Source organism: Panthera onca, chromosome A1 (assembly GCF_046562875.1).
Source record: "Panthera onca isolate mPanOnc1 chromosome A1, mPanOnc1 haplotype 2, whole genome shotgun sequence".
Classification (NCBI taxonomy): Eukaryota; Metazoa; Chordata; class Mammalia; order Carnivora; family Felidae; genus Panthera; species Panthera onca.
Genome location: NC_138339.1, coordinates 53,005,971 through 53,020,939, shown reverse-complemented (window position 1 = coordinate 53,020,939; position 14,969 = coordinate 53,005,971). Strand labels below are relative to the sequence as shown.

General features: G+C 35.0%; 1 protein-coding gene across 1 annotated transcript in view; it reads right to left on the bottom strand.

Moving 5' to 3' along the window:
* Positions 1–4,104: 4,104 nt before the first annotated feature.
* Positions 4,105–14,969, bottom strand: part of GABRA1 (gamma-aminobutyric acid type A receptor subunit alpha1) — a 61,197-nt gene continuing 50,332 nt past the window's right edge. The window contains exons 9-10 of the mRNA XM_060634937.3: positions 12,685–12,887; positions 4,105–6,994 (exon numbers count right to left, since the gene is read on the bottom strand). Coding sequence (XP_060490920.1) covers positions 6,683–6,994; positions 12,685–12,887 — 515 coding nt within the window. The 3' untranslated portion in view covers positions 4,105–6,682. The remainder of the gene's footprint in view (positions 6,995–12,684; positions 12,888–14,969) is intronic.

Genomic DNA, 14,969 nt, shown 5'->3' with positions numbered 1-14,969 from the left:
ATAGTAATTATAATAGCCACAGACATTTCCCTGCTCTTAGTTGAAAACTATAGCTAATGGGGAAGTGGAGACAGCTACAAACAGCAGGAGCAAATGTTACTGAATGATCTACAAACAGCTGTACTACAACGAAGAGAAGATAATATCATCTCATTTATAATGTCTGAAATTGAGTTTTCTCTTTAAAGGACAAAGTAATTTAATTTTCAAAAATACTTGAATTTTATTATTGAGAAAAAAACCCTTTATTTTAACAGGTTCATTGAATTTTATTTCTTCATTTTACTTGTACTGACTTTTCCATGTATAGGTGGAATTTATTATAGTTAGCAGTTTTACACCTGAGACAAAAATCTCTAAGATTTATTTCAATAAAATTTTGAAGTCCTTCTCATTTACAGTAAAATGTATATTCTTTCCCTGGTAAACCTATGCTTTATTGTTTAAATGCTCAGTGTTTCCTCCTTCCTTACCCCCAGGTATTGTTACTTTAGTTTCTGGAGTAACAGAAACTAGTCTAGTACTTTAGTTTCTGGACTAAAACCAATGAACCCATAAACACAGGCTATAATATGGGTACCACATGCAAATAATAAAATAATAGCTCAGATTTGTTTTTGAGCTCCTCTGGTAACTGTACCACTCCCGCTATTCCTATTTCCAAGTCTAGATTTTCCTTTTAGATTTACCTTTTTAATGATTTCCATCTCTTCATTGAGATTCTCTACGTAATGTATCATTTTCGTAACAATTTTATTACATGAACATAGCTTTTTATTCTTCAAACACACTGATTATATTGCTTTGAAGTCAGCTCACTGTGGATGCCTTATTATCCTCATCTTCCCATTAAATTTCCATTTCTGGTTCTTCTTCCAGTCTTTTGTTTTCTTTAACCAGGATTGTAACTTCTGGCTACCTTCAGTATTAGTCTTCTTACCCATTTGCTTATAATATTGCTACTGTTTTTAACAGTATCCATGGGTTTAGAACTTTTGCATGCTTTGCCCTATATTAAGTGAGAACCTCTGCAGGTGGGAAGGTGTTTATTAACCAGCTTGTCCTTCTCTGGTAGCATTATTGCAGAAATGTAGACAAAGAGATCATGAGTATAATTCTGGGTTAAAACATGGCATTATACACGCTCTTAAAAAAGTTTCAGCCCTATTATGCTTTTGTTTATGTCTTGATTAAATATTCCTTACTTTGTTGTGTGACTTTGGTTGATGTCTAGAATTCTGAAATTATTGTTTTAGAAAACCTGGCAAGTTTCATTTGTCTTGGGAAAGTTGATTTGCTTGGGTCCTTCCTCAGCTATTCTAGCAATGTTCACATTAATTATTATTATTCTTGTTTCTTGCATAAATAAGGCTCAGCAGGAACTGCCCAATGGGCCATGTCAATCTTTAACGTGAGGTCTCTAATTTCAATGGCTCTTTATGCCATGATGGATTCCAAAGTGTCCAATATGAGCCACCCTAATCATATCTAGCTTACCTAAAATTACCTTTCCTTTTGATATGAAATGACTATTCATGGTGTTTGTAATATATTATAAGATATTAATTTTTCAAACAGACCTTTAGTCAAGGAGATCCAGTGTAAATGTGTTTTTAAAAGATGAGTTTTGAAAGTATCAGCTTTATAATGAAGGCAATATTACTTACACAGTGTTTTAGGCAAATCAACAGACCTGTATGAATTTCTTTTTTTATAACTACACTGTTTATGGTAAGAATCAAAGAAAATAATATCCAGGATTATACTTTGATGAACTATTAATGAAGAAATCATACCTTCCATAATAAAATTTGCTACATTATAGAGAAAGGTAAATTACCAACGAAAACCAAAAAGAACCTTACTGTTTTTCAGCCCCATGAAGATATCGATTTCTCTTTACACCACAAATATTTTGTTGAAAAACAATATGACTTCAGAAGATGTAGGTAGTTAGTATTCTTTCAAATATAGTTTTAAAGCTTGCTCACTAATAATGAGGAGGATCACCTGCCCTTTGTGAAATAATTCTCACACCAAACATAGTATAGGCTGTTCAATTAATGACCACCAAATGAATGCATGAATCTGCATAGATTTTCTGAAAAACAGAGATCAGTTGAATTAGCCAAATTCAACTGGCTCATATATTTAATAAATGTAGTAGTTTCAAAATTAGAGTTAAAAAGAATTTCAGTACTGAATGTTTTTTTGTAACATTGGAGTAATGTTACAATACATGGACTCTTTCTCCACATGGCACAAAATAACTGGGGCTGAGGCTAAATACACTGGGAATGGGGTCTGTTTCTCACGGTACCTGGTGCTTCCTTTAGTGTCATATTTGGTCTACTTCACTCATATGTGTTAGTTCCCTGGCAATAGACTTTGTAACTCTCTGAGTTAAGTTTTAATGTGTTACTACCATCTTTGAATGAAAGGCCTGCCCCTCATCACCATCGGCCATCCTCAGCAATAGAGCACCTGATAAATATTGAATCATCTTTTAAAAACTAGCTCAGCTAACACATTTATTTGAAGCCTTCCCTCATACCATTTCCTGAGTATAAATGCCCCATACCTTGTACATTTATTGGTAGATGTACATCTTGTTTAAAGTGTTGTAACTTTGGGTTCCCTTGGATTCTCTATGAATTATGAACTTTCCAAGATCACACAGTCATCTTCATTTCTGTAATCTCAGTACCTACCACAGTTTCTGAAGGTTTGTAAGAGGTCTCAAATGTTAGATGGTGGTTAAATGGCTAACAACGCATAGTGTTGGCATTATACCCCCAGTCCACTGACAAACTGTCCAGGACCACTTCAATTCCTCTGACATTTTAAGTTTTATCTTGGATATTATTAGTTCCTCTAGATAAAACTATGTACCTTATGAAGAGTGCCAAATTAGCCCTGCCGTTTGTCTCTTAGCTTCCTCTACTTTTCTTACAGTATTTATATTATTATTTTCGCCTGATTCTCTTCCTCCCCTATCATAATTTCGATTTCCTAAAGGAAAAAGGCCATGAAATATTGATGTCTCCATCCTATCATGTAGCACAATACTTAACACAGGTTAGAGATGCAGCAAATGTTAGAGAACTTAGTTTAATTAAATTAATATTTGGAGTTTATTTGACTGAAATGTGGTTATAATGTAATGAGTCAGATGATTGTTCTTGTTGGTCATCAGAGTTGGATAGATTTTAGAAAACTCCAACAGAAGGTATTAACAAACAGATATAATGAAATTCAAACAGATGGCCAACTACCATGCCAAATTCATTCTTATTTTGATACCTTAGATAATTATTATGGTGAGCCCTGACATGCATATATTTTGATAGCCAAAATTATCATCATTCACTACATTCATTTTTGTGAGAGCCAATAAATCAATGAATGTAATAATTTTCCTAGTATATTTGGATTGAATAAGTAATTTGGAGGATTTTTAAATGATTAATTTTGCTAAACCCTGAATCATTTTATAGGAAGATTATTTGTAAAAATACAATTTATTTTGTTTTTGCCTGGCCACCATCTGACACAGAAAGATTGTGCCTCACACAGTCTTATCTGTGGAAGCCAAGCACAGTTTTATGCCTTACACTGAAATAATTTTTCTATTGTCTTTCAAGTAGTTATAAGTATTTTGTACTTTAATCTGACTTTGTGGTTATAGAAACATTGAGGAATGTTATAGCTCCAGGGGAGACTTAAAATACAGTGCTCAGATTCCTCCCTCCAAAAATGAAACCAGTCTCTACGAAGTAGATCAGAAAACAAATGTGCTGTATTGACAGTCGATACTGCATTATCAGTTCAGCGTTTTGATTCTGTTCTATTTATGTTTTATAAATTTTAAGTTGACGTGCTACTGGCAGCATCAGATACCGGGTGTTTCATAACTCCTCTTTGTAAAAGTGATTCAATTAAAACCACAGTTTAGAGTCATACTATTTATACATGTTCAAAATTCTTCTCTGTACCCGAGATTCTTGCTAGCACTTGGCACTTTTAGGTGTCCTATGTGAAAATGTTTAAAACGAGTCATTGGTAGGTCCTATTGATAATATGAAAAGAGAGTCAAGCATTCCATTTTGTTATTGAATAATGTTAGCTTTATTGTTATAATAGAATACAGTATGACATAAAATTAAGAGCTTTTGCTAAACTCTGTAAAGCAATACATGCATCTGCCATAAACAACCTCGATTCATGTTAGGTTTTATTGCCACTTCACTGCACTGAGGTGCAATAAACATTCAGCGTCATCTTTTAAAAAATGTTCCTGGGAATAAACAGGAACTGTCCTCTATAAGAGTGTATCTTTATTTTCAAGGAAGACTTAACTAGTATTACATGGTTTAGCAAAGCACTGTAGAAAAGCTACATAGAATAATTTATCTTTGATAAATTGTGCAGTCAATTTATACAATAGAATACTATCCACACACACTAACAAACTAAGAAATGATAGAAATGCAATCATTGCATAGCAGAAAGCAGACTAATAAGAAATATTCACATCTAATGAGTAAAATACAGACCAAATGTTAGGCGTGAGGAGTCTGGAAGATAAAATGCTCTTAATAAACACATTAACGCCGAAAAATAACAGATATAAACAGCAACACGGATGTTAGAGCCATATATATATATATATATATATTTTTTATTTTCTATACATGATATCTACACATGATACCAGAGGATGAAACGTCCTTGGTTCAGTCTTTATTGGCCTAGCTCATTGAATTTCGGCAGGACCAAATCAAACAATAAAGCACATTTAAAAAGAAAACCAGAGTTTGCTTAGGAAAACACAAACTGTGTTTTTTCCTACATCATTGGATAGCAGCTTTTTGAAAGAAACATTGCTCAAAAGTTGGATATGGATCCCAATGGACTTATTTGGCAATTATGCTGATAGGTTTATATGTCGTAGCATTTTAAGTGTGGTTAGACTATGACCTGTGGATTCTGGATGCTAATTTTAAACATCTCTGAAATTCTGTTAGACAAAAGGAGACTTCAAAAATACCTTCTGCATAAATATTCATCTCTAAAACTTCTGGGAAGTAATGAAACAGACCAGAATTTTTATAGGGAGTATTAATGGACCTCCTATAGTTAAAGCCCTTACATAGTATACCTACAAATATATTGCTACAGTATAAATGAAATGTAATAATGTTACTCAATAAAAGCTATTTCCTGTACATTCTTTCATGTATTTTTATATTTAATGCTACATATGGTACAACACTTATTGAAATAATTGGTATCAGCAAATATAGTGATAATATACAGTTGATCTTCTAGCTCCAACTAATGCTTTTCCATTTTCTTTCTATTTTATAAGAGCCTAAAATAGGGAAATGTGGCATGACTTGAGCAGATAGCAGCTGATTTACTACTGTATCCCAGATAATAGTTCGAAATTACAAGCTTTCTCTACATAAGTAGACTTTATATTTTAAATTCCATCTGATTCCCACAGGCTGTTCTGTTTTTAATGCAGGCTCTAAAGGTATTTCCATATAGCACTTAACAACATTCTAACAGCTAAGAGCGGTGAGTCCTACACAATATTTTAAGAACACAACTTTAAAAAAGTAAAAAATGTACAATCTCATGCTGTATATTTACATATATAATTTGTTTATATAGTCTATATTTGTTTACTAATCATAAATTTCAATCTAAAGCTTTTAATGTACTGTTATATAAAATAATACATTCAACAATTCTAGAGCTTGCAAAATAGGTTTGCCTCTCTAAAAACATCTTCATAATGAGTATCAAGTGATTATTGGACCCATGTGCTATCTGGATATAGACAAGGTGGCAAAGGGAATATTTTTAATTGTTTTATTTCATTTTTATTAATATTTTTTTTTTAGTTTTTATTGAGTGTATGTCTCTGTTAAAATGATTTCTCATCGAAGCAAGTGGTAAAAGCTCAGATGATGATGAAGTAGCCTATTTAAAGCATTTCTCTTTTTTGGATTAAATGCTTAAGGAACTGTACGTTTGCTTATGCAATCTCCATGGATTCTAAAATAGCATTTAACAGCAATATAATGCACTAGCCATTTTTAAAAGGAGGAAAAAAATTGGGATCTTTAGCTTTGGAAACAAAGTGTTAAAGCTATACATCCGTTCAAAAAACAAAACAAAATGTAAGCACACTGTAGTTTGTGCAATAAAGACATAGATTTTTAAAATTGTTGTCATTAAACATTTATAATGTATTCTTTGAAACACCTCCACATAAAAATATTTTTGACATATACAGTATCTTTTTTTTAGAATATTTGGAAATAAATATCTACAAATGACCTGGAGTTACAGACTTAAGTTTTATTTTCCTTCTACTTTCCCTCATAGCTTGGACCTCCTTCCCCACCTTTCCTCTCTGTTTCATTCTGTCTCCTTCTGTCGTGATTTTTCTCTCTCGCTTCCTCTCTCAGAATCCTGTCTCTCAGCTGTATGTTCTGCTTTGCTCTGGACTGCTGGACAGGGGTCTGTTGTTCTCGTATGAATTATGGAAATAAGGAAACCTTCAAATTCTTTAAGACAGAGGCAAGAAAGCAGATGGGAATCACCGCGTTGAGAACAGAAAGCAATTCCCAGTGCAGAAGACTGAACAACGGAATGTGAATAGAAGGACTTATTGATGTGGGGTGGGGGCTTTCAGCTGAGGCTCTCTGTTTAAATATGTAGCCCAGTAGACCAAGTTAAAGATTCCGAATAGCAGCGGGAAGGCTATTCTTGACAGTCGGTCAATTTTGCTGACACTGTTAAAGGTTTTCTTGGGTTCTGGTGGTTTTGTTTCCGGCTTGACTTCTTTGGGTTCTATGGTTGCACTTTTAGCAATCGTGGCTAAGCCGGGGTCACCCCTGGCCAAATTCGGGGTATAGCTGGTTGCTGTTGGAGCATAAGTGTTGTTTTTCTTAATGAGAGGATCCTTCACTTTCTTTGGCTGTCGAAGGAAAGAGTAAAAGCATTTTGTTCAGTAAACTGTGGGAAGGAAGTTTATAAGTTGCTGAGCAAAATCTATACTTTGATTAACATGTAAGAAATGGAATGTATACCTGCTTTATTGAGACAAATTAAAAATGCAGACACAAATGCCCAGTTATAAGATTGACAAGTTTGGGCATCTACTGTACAGGATGGTGACTATACCTAGAGACATACATATACTTATACATATCATATACTGTGATATACTAAATACATATCATATACTTGAATGTTGCTAAGGCTAAGTCTTAAATGTTCTCACTACAAAAAAAAAAAAGAAAAAAGAAATGGTAACTTTGTGATGGGATGGAGACAGTAGTAGGGTAGGGTAGGGTAGTAATGACTTCATAATATATGAATGTATCATCAATCATATCAACTACATGGTATACCTCAAACTTACACAATATCATGTGTCACATATCTCAATAAAGCTGGGGGAAAAATGCAGACACAGTATTTTCCAGGCTTCCCTATCAAGAGGTAGAGTGATGTGATGCCATGTTAGGAGCCTATCCTCAAGAAGCTTTGCAGCCTCAGCATTTACCCTCTGAAAACATTACTGCCTCATGAATTAGCTTGGACTAGAAAACTGAGTGACCAGAGACCATGTACAGTGAGAAGCCCAGTCCCAGTGTCAGGCTCCAGACGAGTGAGAGGCCATTGTGGATCCTCTGCTCCTGATGGAGTCTCCAGTTTACTGCAACCATGTTGGTGAGCCCATATCCTAATAGAAGTACCACCAGGTTGCTCCCAGCCCCACATGCCTGGAGGTTGCTGTAGGTCACTAAGTTTTGAAGTGGTTTGTTTTGCAGCGATGAGTTGCTGAGACAACTATTTGCTCCTTCTCCCCAGGTTGCAAGTGGGCAAATGATAAAACAGTTATTCATGGTATCTTGAAGCCAATTTCTTGTTCAATGTCAGCGGCTTGTCAATGTTACCTGCACAACTGCAGCATTTCTTGGGGTTTCTATCATATAGACATTTCCAAAAAATGAAGTGGATCATTGTTCACAGCTATGTGGTCTGATATACTGTCATTAGCCACTTGTGACTATTGAACACTTGAAACATCGCTACTCTGGGGGCGCCTGGGTGGCTCAGTCGGTTGAGCAGCTGACTTCGGCTCAGGTCATGATCTTGCACTCCGTGAGTTCGAGCCCTGCGTCGGTCTCTGTGCTGACAGCTCAGAGCCTGGAGCCTGTTTCAGATTCTGTGTCTCCCTCTCTCTCTGCCCCTCCCCCGTTCATGCTCTGTCTCTCTCTGTCTCAAAAATAAATAAACGTTAAAAAAAAAAAAAAAGAAACATCGCTACTCTGAGATGTGTATAAGTATAAAAATGCGCACAGGATTTTGAAGGCCTAGTATAAAAAAGGAAAAGAATGCAATATATCTCTTTAATAATGATTTTTATTGTTTACACATTATAAAGATGCTATTTTGGATATATTGGTAAAAGCATATTACTAAATCACTAAATTCTGCACCTAAAACTAATATTACACTATATGTTAACTAACTGGAAATTAAATCAAAACTTGAAAAAGAAAACAAAAAAAAATTAATTTCCCTGATTTGTACTTTTGAAAAAAGCTAATAGAAAATTTTAAATTATATACATCATTCACATTTGTGGCTCACATGTTTCTGTTGGATAGCAGTAGTTAAGAAGAGTAGTTCTCATTCTTTTGTGCACACTAAATCACTAGTTAAACATTTTTAAAAGGCAAATATCTTGGGCACAATCTCATATTTTGAATCAGAAAACCAGAAGTGGAGTCTGGTTACTGATGTTCCAAAAAGGTATAGAGAATACTGATGAACAGCTAAACTTAGCCAACCAGACTCAATGTTCTCTGAATAATCCACATTTTTATTATTGAATCAGAATAAAATTTTACTACCAAAAGACCTGATGCTCTTCGCAAGAAATACTAGTTAATGTTAACAGGTTAATTTCTTTATTATCCAGCCCTGTGATGTCTCTGCTACCTTTTCCCCTCCTTCAAATCTGTAAACATTACATTAAGACAACAACAGAAAGCCCAGAAATTGTTTTTTTCTAGTATTACATCATAAAAAGTAAGGCCACTCACTCTAACTGTACTCCTATTTTATAGTGAAGACAGATTTGGTTAAGCTTTATGAAGAATGACAGAAAGTTCCATAATTATTTGTACAAAACTGAGGCAAGTAAAAGTAATTCTCTCTTTCACTGTCAAAATGACTACAGGTCAAAAATAGATATGGTTTAGTAAGTTACACAGAGAAAGACAAATACCACATGATTTCACTTATATGTGGAATCCAAAAAACCAAAACAAATGAATAAATAAACACAAAGCAGAAACAGACCCACAAATACAGAGCAGGGTAGGCAAATACAGAGGGGGGAAGGCAAAATGGGGAAAGGGGAGTGGGAGATACAGGCTTCTAGTTATGGAATGAGTCATGAGAATAAACGCACAGCATAGGGAATATAGTGAATGGTATGATAATGGCATTGTATGGTGACATGGTAGCTACACATGTGGTGAGCATAGCATTAAGGTGTAGAGTTGCTGAATCACTATGTCGTAGGCCTGAAGTAATGTAACATTTTTTGTCACTGTACTAGAATAAAAAAAAGATATGGTTTGTTTCAACACAGTTAAACAGCCAAACTGAACTTGTAATAGTCCATTTCTTAAAAAATAAGAATTCTAATATTACAGAATACAAGCATGCATGTCCTTTAGATAAAATGTATATGTACTCTGATGTTGAAGAGAGTCAATGGGTTCCAATCTAACCAAAATTTGTTGAATGACAGACACCCTATTAGATAAGCTGAAATGGGTAATCAGCAACAAGAATAATTCTTGGAGGAGAGTTTATATTATTAATAGATTTCATTTCTCCCAGTGCCAAATTATTATAGTACTCCAGCACTAGAATACTAAAATTTATCAAGTTAAGTGCTTTTATTTGCAACATCAAGTTGAATAACATATTGAGAAATATCTGGTTGGCTTATCAGGAAAGAGCACTTAACATTTTTTTTTTTAATTTTTAAGAACGTTAAGCTCCCCATATTCTCTAAGAAGCTGGTGTTTCTTTCAGCAATTTAGTATATGAGAATGGATCTTAAGCCGGCTACTGAATGTTGACTTGATAATGTGATGACTTAATGGAAATTTTCTTTTTATTTTCAAGTTATATCATGTTAGAGACTGAAATTTAACTCTCCTGATCATAGAATACACTCATCTGGTCATATAAAAAATATTTTATTCATCCTCTCTGAATGTCAAAATGAGACCTGGGTCACATTGTGATCACACTCCCTATAATAAGCAAATCAAACTGTCAAATCCCTGGGGAAGATTTTTACAGAGGCATAGATAATTTACAGAAAATATTGTCTTTCTTCTTAGGATGATAGATATAGATGACTCGCTGATAAATATATATCTGTGTATATATATATAGGTAAGAAATGACTATACCTATATCTACATTTGTATACTGAATAACATAGACTATAGACTGATAGAGATTAGAATATTTTCATTAAGACACAGGACTTGGAAACCTAATACAGCATCAGACAGAGATAAATATAAACTTACCTGTGAGCTCAACCAATGCTGCAACCTAAATTCTATGTTTTCCAGACCAAATTCATGTAACAAATCACTAACAACCAATACTGATGAGCCAGAATCAGAAAGACACTGCTCTCATGCAGCAAAGTATTAAGACAGAAAAGCAATTTTTTCCAATGTTTGCACATCACTTCAGTTGCATATCACCCACGTTTGCATATCATTAATTCTGAAGAACTTTAGTAGACTATTCCAGTGATTCTAAGATGTGCATTTAAAAATTGTTCACATCGGGGCGCCTGGGTGGCTCGGTCGGTTGAGCGTCCGACTTCAGCTCAGGTCACGATCTCACGGTTCGTGAGTTCGAGCCCCGCGTCAGGCTCTGGGCTGATGGCTCAGAGCCTGGAGCCTGCTTCCGATTCTGTGTCTCCCTCTCTCTCTGCCCCTCCCCCATTCATGCTCTGACTCTCTCTGTCTCAAAAATAAATAAACATTAAAAAAAATTAAAAAAAAAAAAATAAAATAAAAAATAAAAATTGTTCACATCTATGACTCTGGGCTATGTCTTATGACTGGTAGTGTCTTATGATTACCCATCTCTATGTTTGGCTCTCTCTCCTTTGGGCTGCTCTTCTTTTCTAGGACAAATGGAAGCCATCAGTGGCTAAAGTATTTGACAATTACTCTGTCTTTACTCTTTTCATTCCTCTCTCCAACTAGTAAACACAATCCCTTTGTCTTATCTCCTCTCTCTACTGAACCCGAGCCAAGGTTCTTGGTTTGAAAATTCAGAGATTTTTTTTTTAATACTTGCCAAGCATGTTTCAAGGGAAGGCAAATTTTGAGGGTGTGGTTCAGGTACTGTTGGCTGCCACAATGCATTCTACACAGAGCCTTCCTTCGCTTTTACCTGTGTAGGAGAGCATGGGGGTGTTCAGCTGATTCATCTGGGGTAGATCTAAAAGGGCTTTTACTTGGCGGTATATTTTCTTTCATATGCATATATTAATGACTCATCTTATAATCAGTAACACTATAAATTCATTTAAATACGGTAGATGTTTCCACCACAAAGCATTCCTTTTTCTAGTACACCTGTAGAGCTATGAGGAAAACACCATTAATTTCTTTACTATAGACCCTTTCAGATTCTTGAATTTATTCTGACTCTGTGATATAGTATACACCATTATATAAGTATATTCAACCACACAACTTTATTTTTAGGGACTATCTCATGAGATTAGTACTCTGAGGAACAGAATTTTGGGAAAACTACTATAGAGTGAATTCTTCTAAATTACTTCTAGATGTCTTACAATCTCTGTGTCTCTGACTTTGACCTTCTTTCTACCATCTGAAGGTTCACCTGCATTTTGACATACTTTACTTTCAAGCCACAGAAGTAGAAATATCCTCCTTTCATGTGCTTTAAAATACACTCTAGAATAGGTTCTAATTTAGAAAAACAGTAATGAGCTGTACTTGATAATTTTCTACAAAGAAGAATTTTTCTGTGATTTCTGTCTATGATCCTTAAAGCAAAACTCTAATTTGGGGAAAGAAATATATTTATTGCCCCTTGCTTTACTGAAAATTAGAGATAATGCATCTCACAAACTCAATTCCACTGAGGCATTATAGTCATAATATTTATGACCAAGGTGATTAGGCTCAGAAAACGACCAAAAGGCTATGATTTTCAAATTCTAAAAATTATAATGGCATAGCTTTATTTGCTCCTAATGTCAGGTTGATTAAAGCTGTTCTCAAATCGATGGAAGGCACAGGAAAGCATACTTGAGTAGAAATGTTCTCCTTCATCTCTCTATGATCTCCTTACTCTACTCTGCTCTGCCCATCTGCCCACTCAAACAACCCCTCTCTTTAGCACTACCAAAATTACCATAGCACATAGTCATTGATGATATAAGAAACAAAGAATCCTCATCACCCTGTCTCTGCATTCTTCAGCCATTTCCCAAAGTCTGAACATGCCATCTCACAGGGCTAAGAAGACATACCAGTGATGCATTACACAGGATCTTAAAGCATTTACCTTTTCTGGAACCACACTTTTGCCATCCCATGCATAACCTCTCTTGGTGAAATAATTTACTGTGGCAAACTCGATCAGAGCTGAGAACACAAAGGCATAGCACACTGCAATGAACCAATCCATAGCAGTTGCATAAGCCACCTTCGGAAGAGAATTTCTGGCACTGATACTCAAAGTTGTCATGGTGAGCACAGTTGTTACCCCTGTAAAGAGACAAATTAAGTGAATTTGTAGGTTCATACTGCAAAATTTGATCACTGGAGGCCAACCTACTTGTGCAAAAGGTAACCAACAGTGCCATAGATACAGTGGGTTGTTGTTGTTGTTTTTTAATCATCCCATGTTGGTTTGGGATAAATGAGTTTTAATACAACCCCAGTGTAGTGTATAGTTCATGGTATGGCAGTATTGAGGGGGATCTCTTGGAGAGATAAACTGCTCTGCTACTGAGAAGCTGTTAATAAAATCATGAATTCCCTTAAACGGGCACCTTGAACAAGGTGTCCTGGCAGGGAAGGAAACAATACTGTCTCACTGTCCCCAACGCTTTCAAACAGAAAGCATAGATCTTCATTGTCTCTGATCCACAAGAAATTGTTGTATCCTCATCTCTGTTTAATATTCTATCTGCATATCCTAAATGTATAAACCAAGAAGCTAGTAGCTTCTTGTTAATCAATAATTGATAGATAATTGAATTATTTTAGGATAATATTTTGCTACATTGTTAACTTTTCTGCTTTTATACTATTTTCCCCCTAATTCTAAAATAGCTCCTCTTTGGGGCACCTGGGTAGCTCAGTTGGTTGAGCCTCCTACTCTTGATTTTGGTTCAGGTCATGATCAAACAGTTCGTGATTTCAAGCTCTGCATTGGGCTCTGTGCTTACAGTGTGGAATCTACTTGGGATTCTCTGTCTCCCTTTCTCTCTGCCCCTTCCCCACTCACTCTCTCAAAAATAAATAAATAAACATTAATATAATAAAATAAAACAGCTCCTCTTTTGAAGAAATTCCTGAAATAAGTTGTATGTCATTTGCTTGAGGTTATACAGCTCAGAAGTGGCAAGACAAAAATACGAACACAAGTTTGTCTGATTCAAATGTCCACAATCTTTCCCCTTTTTTTGTTAATGCTGCCTCATTTGCCTGATTCTGTGAATCCATTCCTAGTGATTAATGCTACCTATATTCAAAGCAGTTTTCAAGCCAGTTGTTTTTAGCTTATTTAGACAATTATGAGTTGGTATGTGAATGATATCCATCAATGTTCATTTAATAAATTGATACAATCAACCTACTATATGCAAAACCCTATAACAGAAGCATTGTAACGTACCTCTTAAGCCATTTGAAAATGTATTAAAAAACTCACAGTAGTCCCATAGAGGTGGCTCAGGCTGCATGGGATGGAAAGACTTCTAACCTCTTCCAGTGACTAGTCCCAACCTTACCACTTACTAGCTCTATGGCCTCAAGTAGGCAAATTTACTTGTAGGGACCTCAGTCTCCACATCTGTAAAAGGGGTGATTTAGATTTCATTCTCTCAACTATCTATAATTGTAAAATTATCAGAGAAACTTCTGTACAATTTTCCACAAGATTACTTGAGGATTAAATGTAATAATGGGTAAAAGAATTTTAAAGATGGTAAATTATTTCCATGGAAGATACTGTCATCTCATGTCTAAAACTCATATCTATGATTACCCTTTTGGATTAATATTTAGAGAATCAGCAGTGTCACACAGCTGGTAGGTGACTAATTTTTCTAAGCTGCTTAAAGCCATCCAATATTTCCTAGTTTTCCATGAATTTTAAGGTAGATGATCTTTGTAACTATGTTAGGGAGTGATAAGATTAAAAAGAAACATTGAGACTTTTATTAAATCATATTTTTTTGATACATGGTCACAGATATAGTGAGTAGACTTACTCTAAATTTTGGAGGTGTTACAGAAAGTTCTGGGGAATTATCTGTATTATATAACCAACAAATGGTTTAAGAAATATTGGCCGGTAAACAGTTCTTAAATTTACATATCAATATTAACTTGAGCTAAAAGCAAAGGAATTAAATGTCAGTATTTGAGGAACTGAACAACCCAGTTCAAATCCCAACTCTGTAATTGTTGAATGACCTTGGGAAAACTGCCTCACAATCCTGAACTTTTTTTTTTTTTTAATTTTAATGCTTATTTATTTTTGAGAGACAGAAAGCATGAGTAGAGGGAGGGCCAAGAGAGGGAGACACAGAATCCAAAGCATGCTCCAGGCTCTGAGCT